Source organism: Nothobranchius furzeri, chromosome 4 (assembly GCF_043380555.1).
Source record: "Nothobranchius furzeri strain GRZ-AD chromosome 4, NfurGRZ-RIMD1, whole genome shotgun sequence".
In the NCBI taxonomy this organism is placed as follows: domain Eukaryota; kingdom Metazoa; phylum Chordata; class Actinopteri; order Cyprinodontiformes; family Nothobranchiidae; genus Nothobranchius; species Nothobranchius furzeri.
Genome location: NC_091744.1, coordinates 1787098 through 1804553, shown reverse-complemented (window position 1 = coordinate 1804553; position 17456 = coordinate 1787098). Strand labels below are relative to the sequence as shown.

The following is a 17456-nucleotide window of genomic DNA, read 5'->3' as shown; positions in this document are numbered from 1 at the left end:
CTCAGAGCTGCGCTCTGTCACTACCCGATCCATCAATTGTCCAAGCGCTTTCTGCTTGTTTTTGCAAGCGGAATTACTGCTCCTTGCGGAAGACCACAGACGAAGGACGAGGTTAAGAACAGGGGAAGTACTGCCGCCTACAGGTCTGGCATGTCCTTAACAACGTATTTATCCGGGTACGTGTGGACAGAGTTTGTTTTAAAACGTGGTGGTGTGGATGCAAGTTTTTGGAGGGGCGGATATTCGTTTTCAAAAAACCCGGCTACGTGTGGACTAGGCCTGTGTGTCCTGACTGTTCACACACAGAGCAGTAGGGGCAGGGAAGAGATCATACTCAGACACACAGCAGAGCACATGTGGGAGGAGGGAGACGAGAAGGAATGAGGAGGAAAAAGGCGAGCGAGAGGGAGGAGAGTGCGACGAAGATGGTGAGAAAATGAGCACCAGCTGTCGCAAAGTGGAGATTTCTTAAAGTTATTAAATCCTTAGAAATGATAAATATTTGATATATTGCTTTTTTCACATTAGTAAATTATTTTACATAGTTTAATTATTTTTGTTAAAAATGTACTCTACAAACATTTATCCAAACTTTCCAGCCCAAACTAATGTATTTAACTTTGCATTTATAACAATACACTTTTCTCAAGACACACTCTTGCAACATTTTGATACTCAGACATAAGATAACTGAGGACATTTAAACTTGCATGCTCTGATCAACCGATAGTCATTTTACAGTGCAAAGGACTTTTCAATAACACTTTTTTAAGCCATGTATTAAAACTTTCTGCAGGCTAATAACTTTCTGTACCATTGTGTATGAATGTATTAAGTGTATTTTATACGGACACTTAAAAGAATAATACCCCAATTAAAGCAATTAATGGCTCTTAAAAGAGCCTTTGTGTCTTGGTAAGCCGTGGGACTTTATGCTCGCTCTCCGCGGATGCGGCGGGCCAGCTGGATGTCTTTAGGCATGATGGTGACCCTCTTTGCGTGGATGGCGCACAGGTTGGTGTCCTCGAAGAGCCCCACCAGATAAGCCTCGCTGGCCTCCTGCAGAGCCATGACAGCCGAGCTCTGGAAGCGCAAGTCGGTCTTGAAGTCCTGAGCGATTTCTCGGACTAGGCGCTGGAAGGGCAGCTTGCGGATGAGCAGCTCAGTGGATTTCTGGTAACGACGGATCTCTCTGAGAGCCACGGTGCCGGGCCTGTAACGGTGAGGCTTCTTAACGCCTCCGGTGGCGGGAGCGCTCTTCCTAGCTGCCTTGGTGGCCAGCTGCTTCCTGGGGGCTTTGCCACCGGTGGATTTACGAGCAGTCTGCTTGGTTCTAGCCATGGTAAATAGTTTCTCTGGAGCGGAGAAAAAGATAAGTTGAACCAGCCGAGAGTCGCTGCTCTTAAACAGCGGGACGCTTCACGGCTTCAGCTCCTGATTGGTGACCGTCTCCTCCTGCAGCTCAGCCCCGCCCAGAGCAGCGGCTCCCCGCCTGAATGCTGGCTGCTTATTGGAGACACGCTGTGTTGAAAAAGCCGCTCAGACTCTCCCCCTCCGCTCCAGCTATCACTATTGGCTGCCGCCACTTTCTCTCCGCTGTGCGGACATATAAGGAGGTTTTTGGCTTCAGATAGACATTATTTCTCGTACTTCTCCTCGATAAACTAACTATATCAATGAGTGGTCGTGGTAAAACCGGAGGCAAGGCCAGAGCTAAGGCCAAGACCCGCTCCTCCCGTGCCGGGCTCCAGTTCCCAGTAGGTCGTGTTCACAGGCTGCTGCGTAAAGGCAACTATGCTCAGCGTGTCGGTGCCGGCGCCCCGGTCTACTTGGCTGCAGTGCTGGAGTATCTGACTGCTGAGATCCTGGAGCTGGCTGGAAACGCTGCTCGTGATAACAAGAAGACTCGTATCATCCCCCGTCACCTGCAGCTGGCCGTCCGCAACGACGAGGAGCTCAACAAGCTGCTGGGTGGAGTCACCATCGCTCAGGGTGGTGTGCTGCCCAACATCCAGGCTGTGCTGCTGCCCAAGAAGACCGAGAAGCCTGCTAAGACCAAGTAAAGCTGCTGCCTCTCACCGCTGCTACCAGCCCCACAACGGCTCTTTTAAGAGCCACACACTCTTCCTATAGAGCTAAAATCTTAATTTGCTGTATCTAATTTTGTGGAACTTACTGACGATGAGAAGATATTTGGAATGTTATAGCAACAAGACTGAGCTTTGGTTTCAAAGTTTCAAATGTAGAAACTACAATACCTTTTTTTTAATGGCTCAAATTAAGTAGATGACTTAGGGGTGTGTGATACTGATTTCTTAAATAGTCAACTTTTACTTTAATTGTTCAAAAGACTTCAGTTCTCGGTCACTGCAAAGTCTTCTTCAGTGTAAACAACGAAGTCACAGCACTCGCATCCAGAAATCAGCATCCGTCACTGGACCTGCCAGTAATAAGGGTTGGACTGCCTCAATGTGTGCGTACCCTCTTTGATGACAATGTAAGGGCAGTCCACATAGCTGTGTACATTTGGACATTTAATTTCTAGCAGGCCAAACACTGGCTGACCCTCAGGATCATACACAATCCCATCAGGTGTTGCTCCCATCCATGGTGCATCTGGGTGTATCAGGAACCCACATGGGTAGTGGTTGACCTCCCTCAACTTGAAATACTCCTATTGCAATATTTTCTAAGGCAAGACCCCGGCGCATGTCAGCAGTTTGGTAGGACGGTCCCAGAAGACTTTTCGCAAGGTTTTCAGCTGAACTTTCTGCTCTTGTGTGACACGCCTCTCTGAATTTGGTTGGTTTTATCCGGCATCTTCTTAGCTGGTGCCACTCACTGCAGGAACTCTGCTCTCGTGTGCTGTTTTCGATTTTGTGTGACATTTCAAATGATGTCGCCAGCGAAGCCAGATGATGGCGCTGATGCTCCGTAAGGACAAAGGCACAGGCAGCAGGTTCCAGTTGGTAATGTGAGAGTGGCAGCTGTGGTGGAGAAGGGGTGTCTGTGTGTGGACGGGTGTTCGGGTCCTTCCTCACAGGTAGCTGATAGGATAGCACACTTCCCTCCTGCACTGGACCAAACGCAGACTCAACCAGAGGTACATCACTGGAGATGGCCATGGTTGTGATCATGGAAGCTTCAGCTGCATCCAATCCATGATACGCTTCCTGAACCTTCAAAATGGAGATGTCTGGGAGAGGGCAGTTGACTGCTTTATACAAATTACTTCTGTGAAAAAAGGCAAGTAAATTTTATGACAGAAAGATTGCGATAGATGAGAGAAAACTAACAAAAAATAGAAATATGTAGATCAGATACAAACATAGATGGGATAGAGAGACATAAGAGAAATATTATATATACAGGTGCTGGCCAGTAAATTAGAATATCATCAAAAGGTTGAAAATATTTCAGTAATTCCATTCAAAACGTGAAACTTGTACATTATATTCATGCAATGCACACAGACCAATGTATTTCCAATGTTCATTACATTTAAATTTGATATTCATAAGTGACAACTAATGAAAACTCCAAATTTGGTATCTCAAAAAATTAGAATATTCTGAAAAGGCTGAATATAGAAGACACCTGCTGCCACTCTAATCAGCTGATTTACTCAAAACACCTGCAAAGGCCTTTAAAAGGTCCCTCAGTCTTGTTTTGAAGGCACCACAATCATGGGGAAGACTTCTGACTTAACAGCTGTCCAAAAGACAATCATTGACACCTTGCACAAGGAGGGCAAGACACAAAAGGTGATTGCTAAAGAAGCTGGCTGTTCGCAGAGCTCTGTGTCCAAGCACATTAACAGACAGGCGAAGGGACGGAAAAAATGTGGTAGAAAAAAGTGTACAAGCTCTAGGGATAACCGCACCCTGCAGAGAATTGTGACGACAAACCCATTCAAAAATGTGGGGGAGATCCACAAAGAGTGGACTGCAGCTGGAGTCAGCGCTTCAAGAACCACCACGAGGAGACTCATGAAAGACATGGGATTCAGGTGTCGCATTCCGTGTGTCAAGCCACTCTTGAACATGAAACAGCGCAAGAAGCGTCTCGCCTGGGCCAAGGACAAAAAGGACTGGACTGATGCTGAGTGGTCCAAAGTTATGTTTTCTGATGAAAGCAAGTTCTGCATTTCCTTTGGAAATCAAGGACCCAGAGTCTGGAGGAAGAGCGGAGAAGCACAGAATCCACGTTGCATGAGGTCCAGTGTAAAGTTTCCACCGTCAGTGATGGTGTGGGGTGCCATGTCATCTGCCGGTGTTGGCCCACTCTGTTTCCTGAGGTCCAGGGTCAATGCAGCCGTCTACCAGGAAGTTTTAGAGCACTTCATGCTTCCTGCTGCTGACCAACTTTATGGGAATGCAGACTTCACCTTTCAACAGGACTTGGCACCTGCACACAGTGCCAAAACCACCAGCACCTGGTTCAAGGACCATGGTATCCCTGTCCTTGATTGGCCAGCAAACTCGCCTGACCTTAACCCCATAGAAAATCTATGGGGTATTGTGAAGCGGAGGATGCAATACGCTAGACCCAACAATGCAGAGGAGCTGAAGACGACTATCAGAGCAACCTGGGCTCTCATAACACCTGAGCAGTGCCACAGACTGATCGAGTCCATGCCACGCCGCATTACTGCAGTTATTGAGGCAAAAGGAGCCCCAACTAAGTATTGAGTGCTATACATGCACATTCTTTTCATGTTCATTCTTTTCAGTTGGCCAACATTAGAGAAACAAACATTTTTTCATTGGCCTTTAGAATATTCTAATTTTCTGAGATACCAGATTTGATGTTTTCATTGGTTGTCACCTATAAATATCAAAATTAAACGTAATAAACATCGGAAATACATTGGTCTGTGTGCATTGCATGAATATAATGTACAAGTTTCACGTTTTGAATGGAATTACTGAAATATTTTCAACCTTTTGATGATATTCTAATTTACTGGCCAGCACCTGTATGTGTATATATATATATATATATATATATATATATATATATATATATATATATATATATATATGAGAAAAGATAGAAAGATACAGATATAGATAGAAGCAAGATATGGATAAGATAGATTAGGACAGACAGAACTGCATGTTCCACTTCAATCAACCTCTGCATAGTGTATACCTAACTCAAGCTGGTGAGGACTTCTCTGTATGTGTAAGTACACGCATCCAAATGAATTTGAGTTTATGTGTAGTACAGACAACATCACATACTTGATTCCTTCCAACAGTCTCCTATCTCTTGGCCTGGCTGATACTATCACCATGTCATTCACTGGAACAGGTTTCATACCCTGTATTCACATAAAAAATGTTTAAGTAACATTCAAGTGATGTCCATACATTACTTGAAAAGCTAATATAAAATCTTGTTACCATGGTCCTTGGTTTATGCCACTTTTGCTCAGTTTCTGTACAGCTGAACACTGGGGGAACTGATGTAAGCCACAGCTGAGAGTAGTGGGCCGTCTGGTACAGCAGAGCCGCAGCCGCTACATGACTGCACAGGGCTGTGCCTGCCACACAGGTACACTGGCACCTCAGGAGCACCACTGGCTTCGAATCCCGTAGCACCATCTTTTACAATACAAAATATTAGTCAGACTATAACAGCAAATGAAAGAAGACAACTTTAAACACTGTATTCACTTTTTTTCGGAGAACATTGGTTAATGAACTTTAAAATGTGCAAAATGATACCAGACTGGATACAAGGTTGTTGTTTTACAGCTGAACATGTGTACCTCAGTGCCATGTTAGTATGTTATCATGTTTTACGTCCCTCAGCTCGGCTAGGAGTATGATGTTATTTGGAGGGAGTAAAGAAAGATGTCTGGGAATGAAACCAACCAAATTTAAACTCTTAGAAGGAAGTTTATTAACAAAAACAGCTCTCTGGGCTGAAATAAGAAATGGGGAAACAAAAAGGTTATCCAGTAATCTGGGAATTAATAAACAAAAGGGTCTCGAGTAAACAAAAAGCGATCTCTAATAACTAAAACGATTGTGTTTGTTTACATAAGAATGTGCGCAATCATTAGCCTGACAGAGCACTGATGTTAAGAGAACGCGCAGGAAGCCGGACAGTTTCAAACTAATCAGCTGGAAAAGTGAAACTGTTTAGCACCGACATCCCTCATGTTTGCGACACCTTTTATTAATGGTTCACTTATCTGTATCATATAGCTACAGAGCAATGACACAACTTGAAGACTTGATTTAAAAAAAGACAAAAACATTTGTTGAACCTGAAATGAACATGGCATATAGAGTGACTTTTCCTTACGCTGAGGCAGTGAGGCTTCTGGCTTTTCTTCATGGCTCTGAAGCACTCTGACCTAACCGTCACCTCTCCTGACTCCTTGCTGGAAACTGAGATCAACATGCAGTTTAAAGTATTTCATGTTAAAAACGCTAAATATATATTAGGTTCACCTATCACTCTGAAAACATGGTAAACGTAGCTTGAATGACTCTTCTTCACTGTGCTAACTTAAGCTAGCATGTCTCAGCATTTAGTAAATCAAATACAGGCCAAAACAGAAGCTCAACTTACCTTCATAATTGTGTAAATAACTCGACACATACAGCTTAAAACCCTTATCCTTCTTTGATGCTGGTGTCTTGGTAGTGGCTTGAATAATCCTGTGAACGTTGTTCACAGTTATCCTTGGCAAATCCTGAAGTGATCTTGTAAAGAACGCCATAGCCGAACTGGGTCACAGTGCACCGGAAGCACAACATCTGGCTGAAAAACCCGGAACCGGCAAAGCGGAAGTCGGCGGCATCTAGCCTATTATAAGAGAAATTACGGTGTTCTCATTCGAGAGTGCCTTTCAAAATAAAAGCACACTTCTAGGATGTGTGTCTGAACTATCAACATATAAATAATGGACAATGGGTTTCCAAAGGCTCCAATAACACGTTTTTGAAGACAAATGGGAGGTGGCCACCACCGCCATCAAGCTCAGACAAAAAGAGAGGTGGAGCTGAGGGTGGGTCTGTAAGGCTGGGATCAACTGACGACACCTGGCCGAACTAGCTACAAGCTAACCTGAAGCTAACCCAAAGCTAACGTGGAGGTGGGAGCTAAGCTAACAGATGTAGCAACCTAGCTACAACCAGAGTTAACTGTGCACAACACCAGAGCTTCTGAGTCACAGATACGCCGGGCTGACCGCTGGGTAAAACCGGGTGGAACACAGAGGTCTCCCGAGAGCTCCACAAGCCGGCAGCCGCACAGCAGGACAAGCACCGCTGCGATCTGAGATGTGCAAAGCTGCCACTGGGGAGAACCAGGTGGAAAGATTTCCATCCCAGAGCTCCACAAGCCGGCAGCCCGCGCAGCAGACAGAAGCCGCGATCAGACAGAGATGCGCCGAGCTGCGGGGAGGGGAGAAACAGGTGGAAAACATCGGTCTCCCGAGAGCTCCACAAGCCGATAGTCAGAACCCAGCTCCACCAACATGTTATATTTCAACCCATTTTCTAAAGTGCAGCATTATGTTAAATGCACTGGGTTTTACCCTATTACATTTAAATTTCATGGTTAAACAGTACATGTTAAAATCTAAGCTCAGCTCGGCAGTGACCTAAAATACATAAATATAATTTTACTTACCGAAAAAAATGAAGTGGAGACTCCTTGGACGCTCTATTAGTGCAATTAATGTCACAGCAAGTCATTTTGTCCAAGAATTGCACAAAAAATATCCAAAAAAAACGCACACACAGAGACTCAAAATACCGTAACAGTTTCCAGGCCAGACCGAGGCTCTACTGAGGCCTTTCCACGGAGCTAGCTCTGTGGTCACGTGGGTCTGATGCTAATTAATTATACAGACTTTTAGGCTTTTAATACACTTAAGCAGAAGAGTGAGAAAAAAATTCACCCCCCTCAGAGTTGTCATGAGTGTTATCTAGATCATTTAAACAAAACAAAAAAACAACATGTTTTGGAACCAGGTTGTAAACATGTTTATTTCTGCTGTAAAATTGGTATTTTTAGGGAGTCAATGAGGATTTGCTCGCTTCTGACACCAGCCCCCAGCGGATGAGGGTGGAACTGCAATTTATTTAACTTCCGGGATTGCTTCAATTTTTCACCCGCATTAAGCTTGGTCTGAACCAAAACCTAGTGCATTTAACATAAAAATGGGTTGAAATATGTCGGAGCTCTCGGAGGGACACTTATGTGTTCCATTCTTCCACCCGGTTCTCCCCAGTGGTCAGCCCGGCGCATCTCTGACCGCTTCGGTGCCTGGCTGCTGTGTCGGCTGACCGCTTGTGGAGCGGACTCTGAGAGAGACCTGACCACAGAAATACTGCAGCTCGGTGAGTTGGTTGATAGTGCTTAATGTTAGTCTCCAGAAGTCTGTATGCCATCAGATAAACTCGCTAGTTTTTTTATTTTTTGCATATTTGTAAAATAGTGGTGGTGGGGAGCGACTAAATAACTAATTTGTCCACAAAGAGCCACGACCAGGTGCCCTGTTCTCATGGGAACTAGTGCAGTTTAATAAAATGGAAATTAGTTAATAAAATTAATTAGTAAAAGGTTCATATCCTATCCAATAAGGCGGTAGATTCAAGTGGTTCGTTTTATATTGCTTTTATAAAGTATGCATTTTGTATTACTTTTTATCCTAATTTTAGACTTTTTACTACAGACCATGATAAGCTATTAAGTATTTTAAACCCATATGCTTAAGTAGTTCTTTGTATTAAGTTTGTCTCCAGGTGATCCAGAGAGGCTTGACCCTTTGGGTAAGAAACCAAAGAAGAGAGTGCTGGACTCCCAATTCACACTCCCGCTTGTGCAGTGAACACTTTGAGAGTCATCACTTCACCACGGACTCCAGGGAACAAACACATTACTTCGTATTTTGGTTAAGATAGAAAAAATTGAAGCATTAGCTGTATAATATACAGATGTTACATTGCTGTGTAACTAGAAGAAAACATTCTTGTAAATATGTATATAGTTTTCTTCTTCGTTCCAGCATCACAGTTATGGTTATTACATTTTATTTTCATATTATTGATATATTATTATTATATTGCAGCACAAATGTTTGACACCAGTTTTGTTAGATTTGAAGAGGGGGGGGGGGGGGGGGCAACTTAACTTAGGTACCTACTGCAACATAATAATAATAATAATACAGCAATAATATGAAAAATAAATGTAATAACTGTAACTCATGCATGAACAAAAAAGAAACACTATATACATATTTACAAGAAAGTAACACGACATCACACCTTTCTGCATCTACACAACGACTCCCACACAACAGAGGATAACGATGCAAACGAACCATGAGGAGGTGGGGAGGAGGTGTTTTGCAGGTGACAGTTTCTGCTTGCCAAACAACAATAGACAACTACAATAAGATCGACCCTCCTATATTCAGGAAACCAAAGAACTCCAGTTGCCTTCATTCAAATTCAATTTGAATTACCATGCAGATACCTCACTCATTCATGCCAGGTGTGTGACTGCAGGTAAACACTTTTGTTTGAAAGGGGGTTTGACCTAGGATAACCTTTAGAAACTTTTATTTATATCTTTTCAATGACAGCAGCACAAATATTTTTTCTGGCAACATTTTTTCAGTTTGGCTAAAAGTCTGTTTAGTCTGTCTCATAATCATGACAGTTATGTCATATTGAACAACAGTTGTATTTGGGCGACGGTGGCACAGGAGTTAAGTGCTCGCCCCGTAATCGGAAGGTTGCGGGTTCGAGCCCCGCTCAGTCTGTCGCTGTCATTGTGTCCTTGGGCAAGACACTTAACCCACGTTGCCTGCTGGTGGTGGTCGGAGGGACTGGTGGCGCCAGTGCTCGGCAGCCTCACCTCTGTCAGTGCGCCCCAGGGCAGCTGTGGCTACATTGTAGCTCATCCCCACCAGTGTGTGAATGTGTGTGTGAATGGGTGAATGACTGGTTGTGTTGAAAAGCGCCTTGGGGGGTTCCAGGACTCTAGAAGGCGTTATATCAAATACAGGCCATTTACCATTTACCATTTGATTCTAATTTTAATGATTCTGTTTCAGGTGGAATTGCTGTGTGATTCCTGTGGCCCATGACCTGTGTCAGCCCGGTTCTGGATGTGACCTTGCTGAGTCACTGTAGCAAGGAGCTTGGCTGTCTGGGAGGTAGTCTGAGTTGGTTCTGTGCTCTGTGGTGGCTGCTGGTTTCCTGGTGCTTGGGGCGGTTCCAGAGTGCTGTTCCTTGGAGGTCTCACACTTCACATCCCAGCAAACGCACGAACACATGCTTGTTGTTCATGGTTTACATGTTTATAGGTGTTCATCCCACGTTTTCTTGATGATTCTTGGAAATGTTTCTTTACAGGTGCAGCAGCTGGTTGCTGCTTTTTATGTTGGTTTCCTAGTTGTTTTTATGTTTCTCTCTTATTTACTTGTTTGTCCTCTATCAACCCTCTTTATTCCAGATTGGTTCAGCATTTACATGCTAATGTGGTGATACATAACCCAAACCACTATTACAATAACATAAACTCGTACACAAATGGCTCCTCGTGATAGAGCAAATCTGTTCAGCTCATCCTGACAGACAGACCACCATTCTTCTGTCATGTTGCTGTACAGGACATTTTTAGAGTTTTTCTATTTAAAGATAAATAATAGAGCAATACTTTCACATTATCGTTTTCTCACACTTTCTGTACCTGTATTTTGTTGTTTTTCAATAAAGAATGACAAATTATTTAAGTTTATGGTTTTTTTTGCACACAAATATATATCTGTAAAAAATATGTGCAAATATCTACAAAGCTAATATTTACATAACAAGTATGATTGGGTTTTGCAATACGGCAGCCTCTAAGGTTTATTTAAGTAAGATTTTTAAACCAAGTAAAGTTAGTAAATAACACATTTCTATTGGCTGCTAAGAAACTGTTGGACTTAAAATGGGCCTGTTGTAGAAATAACTTGACATATATGATTCTTCCCTCCTTTTTTGTCTTAACCAAAGAGATTCCAGTAATTGAGCAAAAACATTTATTTTTTACATTAGATTTTATAAAAATAACAGGACACAAAGTGTCGGTACATTTAAAAAATCTTAAATAATAAAAGGAGCCCAGAGAGCTGCAGAGTGAGTGGGACATTGGGTTGTGAAGGAAGAACAGAGCTGTCAAAAGTGTTATGGCTATAGATAAATTATATCAACAACACATTAGCTATAACAGTCAGGGATATGTTTATCCAGTTTGACTGAAAATAAACCTGTTCTAAAGGCCAAATTCAAAAGAGCGAGACTCCCACCTGGAAGTCTTTCACTGCTTTTGGAGCTGGCCATTAAGCCAATCGGCAATATTAGTTAGAAAAATATAATTTCCCCTATTTGTGAAATGAACTTTGTCTGACAAAAATGTCTCTGGACTGTCATGTCTGATGTGAGGATGCACAACAATGGCATCATTTAAGCCAGAAATACAGTAAGTGTAGCCATAACACTGTTGACAAACCTCCTTGCATTCTCAATTTTAGCAGGTTTTACACCTGCCCTCCAGTTACACCTTTGGGTGATGGATGACATGATGATCATCATATGAGAGTGTAGAAGGTGAAGCCGGTGCAGGTCCTCCTTCACCTTGTTGACCAGCTTCACACTGCTGACCACCCCCATGTCATTGCCACCACCGTGAATGATGAGGACACCTGGAGCTGCTCTTCCTCGCATGGAGTGGAAAAAGAAAGGGAGAAGGTCTTTTCACCTCAGTCTGCCCCAACCGAACCAGGAGACACAGATGTCAAGGAGGCCAAGGTTGTCTCAGAGGGTCTCTGCAGCTCTCTGGGCACCACGCCTCACGTAGCTGTCTCCAATGATCCAAATGTCTATGGAGAAAAAAAATACCAGGTTTGGCCTAGCTGTTTAAAGTACAAAACCATACATGAAGTGATCAAGACAGATACTTGGTACTTACACTTGCTGCTTTGTGTAGCATATGTTGAAGACACACAAGCTGCCATAGTGACTTTTTAACAGATCTAAGAAAAAAGTAATAAAAGAATGAAACTTAAAACTCCCAGACCTCATTTCATGATTGCTAATCAGCTATGGCTGATTTATTGTTTGGATCACAGTGAGTTACACTAATTCTAATATATTTTTATTTCTATTATACATACATGTCTGTGAAGGTTCTCAGTCATCCAGGTCATTGTAGTCTAAGGAGCTTTGAAAGAAAAGTGTCTGGACTTCTTTGAGTTGCTTGAAGACGTTTCACCTCTCATCCGAGAGGCTTCTTCAGTTCTAAGGTCAAATGGTGGAGAGTCCCAGATTCAAACCCAGTGGGAGTTTCCCCCCCCCCCCCCCCCCCCATCTATAATCCAGTTTTGAGATCCCTTCCCAGATGCCTCAATGCCCACGCATATCCTGGGCCTTCTGACCTCAGGAATTCACATGATAGGGTGGGGCCAGGCTTCACAATGAGCTCACCCGAAACTCTGGCTGAATAAGACCCACACCCACCCTCACACCTTGGCTCATGTGTTTATGTAGAAGATCATCTGGGGTCTTTTGTTCCCTCTTCGGGGGGAAACTCCCGTTTTCTTACTTGTCTGGTTCTGTGGCGTATGTCTTGTATAACACAAAAATTAAGCATTGAACGTAGTGAATATTGTCATTATTGACAGCTTTGATTGAACTTTGTTTTAAAATGCCACATCAGATCTTTATGAACTCTGTTGAAGATGTGATCACTTGATGTGTACTTTAAGACAAAAGTGGTGTGATGTTGCAGAATCGGACATTTTTTGAGAAATTAACCTTTAAATATAGTGAAAATTGTAATTATTGATATTTGATTGCACTTTCTTTTGAAATGCCACATCCAATCTTTATGAAAGTCGGGGATAATGTAGTACTCGATGTGTACTGCAATACTGCCATAGAATTATGTTGCGGAATCAGACAGTTATTGAGAAAAAAAACATTTAATATGGTGAAAAGTCTCGTCGTCTCGTCTTCCTCCGCTTATCCGGGTCCGGGTCGCGGGGGCAGCATCCCAACTAGGGAGCTCCAGGCCGTCCTCTCCCCGGCCTTGTCCACCAGCTCCTCCGGCAGGACCCCAAGGCGTTCCCGGACCAGATTGGAGATGTAACCTCTCCAACGTGTCCTGGGTCGACCCGGGGGCCTTCTGCCGGCAGGACATGCCCGAAACACCTCCCCGGGGAGGCGTCCAGGAGGCATCCTGACCAGATGCCCAAACCACCTCAACTGGCTCCTTTCGATCCGGAGGAGCAGCGGTTCTACTCCGAGTCCCTCCCGAATGTCCGAGCTCCTCACCCTATCTCTAAGGCTGAGCCCGGCCACCCTACGGAGGAAACTCATTTCGGCCGCTTGTATCCGCGATCTCGTTCTTTCGGTCATTACCCAAAGCTCATGACCATAGGTGAGGATTGGGACGTAGATCGACCGGTAAATCGAGAGCCTGGCTTTCTGGCTCAGCTCCCTCTTCCCCACGACAGATCGGCTCAGCGTCCGCATCACTGCAGACGCCGAACCAATCCGCCTGTCGGTGAAAAGTCTTTATAGTCGAATTTGATTGCACTTTATTTTGAAATGCCACATCAGATATTTATGAAAGTCAGGGAGGATGTACTCGATGTGTACTTTAGGACAAAAGTGGAGTGATGTTGCGGAATCAAACATTGAGAAAAAACCATTGAATGTGGTGAAAATTGTCATTGACAACGTTGATTGCACTTTTTGAAATGCCACATCAGATCTTTATGAAAGCCGGTGAGGATGTAGTACTCAATGTATACTGTAATACTGAAGTGGAATGATGTTGCAGAATCAGTTTTTGAGAAATAAACCATTGAATATGGGGAAAATTGTCCTTATAGCCAAATTTGATTGCACATTTATTTTGAAATGCCACATCAGATCTTTATTAGCTTGAGTGAGGACGTGTATTTTAAGTCAAAAGAGGAGTTGCAGAATCAGACAATATCAGTAATGAACCATCGAATACTGAAGGTGGTCATTAAAGCTCATTTTATTTAGAAATGCAACATCAGATTTTTTTTAACCCTGGTGAGGTTGCAGTGCTGGAGGTGAGGTGTGCTTCAAGCCTGCTTGTGATATGCACGATGGGTATGAGGTAGAAAATTCAGCAATAGGATAACTTCTCACTAAAATATGTGGGTGGCTCTTAAAAGAGCCTTTGGGTTTGTGAAGGAGTTTACTTAGAGCTGGTGTACTTGTGACAGCTTTGGTGCCCTCAGACACAGCGTGCTTGGCCAGCTCACCGGGCAGAAGGAGGCGGACAGCGGTCTGGATCTCCCTGGAGGTGATGGTGGAGCGCTTGTTGTAGTGGGCCAAACGAGAAGCCTCAGAAGCGATGCGCTCAAATATGTCGTTCACGAACGAGTTCATGATGCTCATGGCCTTGGAGGAGATCCCGGTGTCGGGGTGCACCTGCTTCAGCACCTTGTAAACGTAGATGGCGTAGCTCTCCTTCCTAGTCCTCTTTCTTTTCTTTCCTCCTTTCCCGGCGGTTTTAGTCACCGCTTTCTTGGAACCCTTCTTGGGGGCAGACTTAGCAGGTTCAGGCATCTTGTAACCGACTAATCAGACAACTGTAACTGCTAGGGCTACGGGAAAGAGCTTTATACAAGCTAGAAACTAATTTCACTGCTCCATCTCCCGCCTGTGATTGGTTGAATTCATCTGTGGGTGGGATTTGTTTCAGCCTTTCTAGTCATTCTTAAAAAGCCAAATAACTAAATTAAGTTTATTTTCAACAGAAGTGCAGCTACTTTGCTTGACATTAACCCTTTTAGATTTTATACAGACATTGTCTGATGTGGGATACAAGCTGAAAACAACTGAACTATCTTAATTTTGTGGTTCTTTCAAGTTTTCAGCTATATAAATGGCCTATCGCAGTAGTTTTAATTTAATATGCAACAAAATATTTCTGTGAAACCAATGATAAGTTACATAAATGAAAAAGCGTTGAATTTGAGGATGTAGCAAACAGTTCCACTCAATGTCAGTAAGTACTGTGCAAAAGATAAGTAATCTGTAAAATGTAGTTTGCTCTGTAAATCCCCCAACACAAAAAAATCGCATGTTTAGCAGCTTAGTCTTACATTATTCTAAAACGTGATAACTGTAAAAGAATGGATCACATCTATAAATATTTATACTTTACATTTATTCTTTCGTACAATTTGCTGTAATGAAAATTCACCATATGTTGAGTTTCCTACAATTACTCCAAAGCTAGAAGTGTAAGTTTTATCAACTGTATTCTAGAGACAGCGTATAACAGTATGACTTAACGCCCATATATTAACTGAAGAATAAAGCTCTGTAATGAAGTGGTCGGTGGCTCTTAAAAGAGCCTTTGTGTCTTGGTAAGCCGTGGGACTTTATGCTCGCTCTCCGCGGATGCGGCGGGCCAGCTGGATGTCTTTAGGCATGATGGTGACCCTCTTTGCGTGGATGGCGCACAGGTTGGTGTCCTCGAAGAGCCCCACCAGATAAGCCTCGCTGGCCTCCTGCAGAGCCATGACAGCCGAGCTCTGGAAGCGCAAGTCGGTCTTGAAGTCCTGAGCGATTTCTCGGACTAGGCGCTGGAAGGGCAGCTTGCGGATGAGCAGCTCAGTGGATTTCTGGTAACGACGGATCTCTCTGAGAGCCACGGTGCCGGGCCTGTAACGGTGAGGCTTCTTAACGCCTCCGGTGGCGGGAGCGCTCTTCCTAGCTGCCTTGGTGGCCAGCTGCTTTCTGGGGGCTTTGCCACCGGTGGATTTACGAGCGGTCTGCTTGGTTCTAGCCATGCTAAATAGTTTCTCTGGAGCGGAGAAAAAGATAAGTTGAAACAGCCGAGAGTCGCTGCTCTTAAACAGCGGGACGGTGGCGCTGCTTCACGGCTTCAGCTCCTGATTGGTGACCGTCTCCTCCTGCAGCTCAGCCCCGCCCAGAGCAGCGGCTCCCCGCCTGAATGCTGGCTGCTTATTGGAGACACGCTGTGTTGAAAAAGCCGCTCAGACTCTCCCCCTCCGCTCCAGCTATCACGATTGGCTGCCGCCACTTTCTCTCCGCTGTGCGGACATATAAGGAGGTTTTTGGCTTCAGATAGACATTCTTTCTCGTACTTCTCCTCGATAAACTAACTATAACAATGAGTGGGCGTGGTAAAACCGGAGGCAAGGCCAGAGCTAAGGCCAAGACCCGCTCCTCCCGTGCCGGGCTCCAGTTCCCAGTAGGTCGTGTTCACAGGCTGCTGCGTAAAGGCAACTATGCTCAGCGTGTCGGTGCCGGCGCCCCGGTCTACTTGGCTGCAGTGCTGGAGTATCTGACTGCTGAGATCCTGGAGCTGGCTGGAAACGCTGCTCGTGATAACAAGAAGACTCGTATCATCCCCCGTCACCTGCAGCTGGCCGTCCGCAACGACGAGGAGCTCAACAAGCTGCTGGGTGGAGTCACCATCGCTCAGGGTGGTGTGCTGCCCAACATCCAGGCTGTGCTGCTGCCCAAGAAGACTGAGAAGCCCGCTAAGACCAAGTAAAGCTGCTGCCTCTCACCGCTGCTACCAGCCCCACAACGGCTCTTTTAAGAGCCACACACTCTTCCTATAGAGCTAAAATCTTTTGTAGTAGCTGATTTCCAACAAATATAACTCCAAGCTTGCATTTAATTCAGACAATACTATAAGATTATGCTGGAATGTTATCACTGCCTTTTGAAGTTTATGAATTACATGAGACAATCTAATTATGTGATGAGGCCTGAGTATTGAGATTGGGCCTAAATCAGGATGTTAAATCATAACATTCCATATATGGCAAATGTGCAAATAGCAGAAATGTTTAGCTCGGGGCTTTAGATTTAACATTTAGATCTAACAGATTTATATTTACCATTTAAATTTAACATTAAGATTTATATTTAGCTTTATATTTAACATTTAAATTTAACTTTTACATTTAGATTTATATTTAACATTTAGATTTAACAAACACACAAGCATCTAAATTTAGGTTCATAATTAACATTTAGATTTAGACTTGCATTTAGATTTGACATTTACACTTAGCATTTAGATGTATCATTCTGATTTAGATTTAAAGGCACAGTGTGTGATATTTTTACCTGTTTACTATCAAATCCTGTGTTTCCAGTTCACAAACTTGTCCTTTTTCACTAATATTTCTCACCAACATCAATTCTAAATAATCCTCTCAACTTGAAATGTTATGTTTTAAACTGTGGTCGAGGCTCCATGGTCATCAACCATCTTAAAATACAGTAGCTGTTTAGGGACAAACGAGCTTCATGTTTGGACTATGACTGTAACCTGAAAAAACCAGCAGAGGGCAGCAGTGCACCCTGGAAGCATGGAGTCTGCCAATTCAACTAACAAATAGAAAA

The 17456-nt window shown here is 43.7% G+C and overlaps 5 protein-coding genes across 5 annotated transcripts; 2 read left to right on the top strand and 3 right to left on the bottom strand.

The window, feature by feature from the left end:
* Positions 1–606: 606 nt before the first annotated feature.
* Positions 607–1386, bottom strand: LOC107391735 (histone H3). The gene has a single exon (XM_015969171.3). It carries the CDS (start codon positions 1339–1341, stop codon positions 931–933), a length of 411 nt encoding a protein of 136 aa, XP_015824657.1. The 5' UTR covers positions 1342–1386; the 3' UTR covers positions 607–930.
* A 242-nt stretch (positions 1387–1628) lies between these two features.
* Positions 1629–2461, top strand: LOC139069572 (histone H2A-like). The gene has a single exon (XM_070550003.1). The coding sequence runs from the start codon at positions 1677–1679 to the stop codon at positions 2061–2063; it is 387 nt and encodes a 128-aa protein (XP_070406104.1). The 5' UTR covers positions 1629–1676; the 3' UTR covers positions 2064–2461.
* Positions 2462–13410: 10949 nt separating this feature from the next.
* LOC107391816 (histone H2B 1/2) lies at positions 13411–15179 on the bottom strand. The gene has a single exon (XM_070550002.1). The coding sequence runs from the start codon at positions 14628–14630 to the stop codon at positions 14100–14102; it is 531 nt and encodes a 176-aa protein (XP_070406103.1). The 5' UTR covers positions 14631–15179; the 3' UTR covers positions 13411–14099.
* Positions 15180–15213: 34 nt separating this feature from the next.
* LOC107388332 (histone H3) lies at positions 15214–15905 on the bottom strand. The gene has a single exon (XM_015963801.3). It carries the CDS (start codon positions 15860–15862, stop codon positions 15452–15454), a length of 411 nt encoding a protein of 136 aa, XP_015819287.2. The 5' UTR covers positions 15863–15905; the 3' UTR covers positions 15214–15451.
* A 246-nt stretch (positions 15906–16151) lies between these two features.
* LOC107391757 (histone H2A-like) lies at positions 16152–16712 on the top strand. The gene has a single exon (XM_015969210.3). The coding sequence runs from the start codon at positions 16207–16209 to the stop codon at positions 16591–16593; it is 387 nt and encodes a 128-aa protein (XP_015824696.3). The 5' UTR covers positions 16152–16206; the 3' UTR covers positions 16594–16712.
* The last annotated feature ends 744 nt before the right edge of the window (positions 16713–17456 follow it).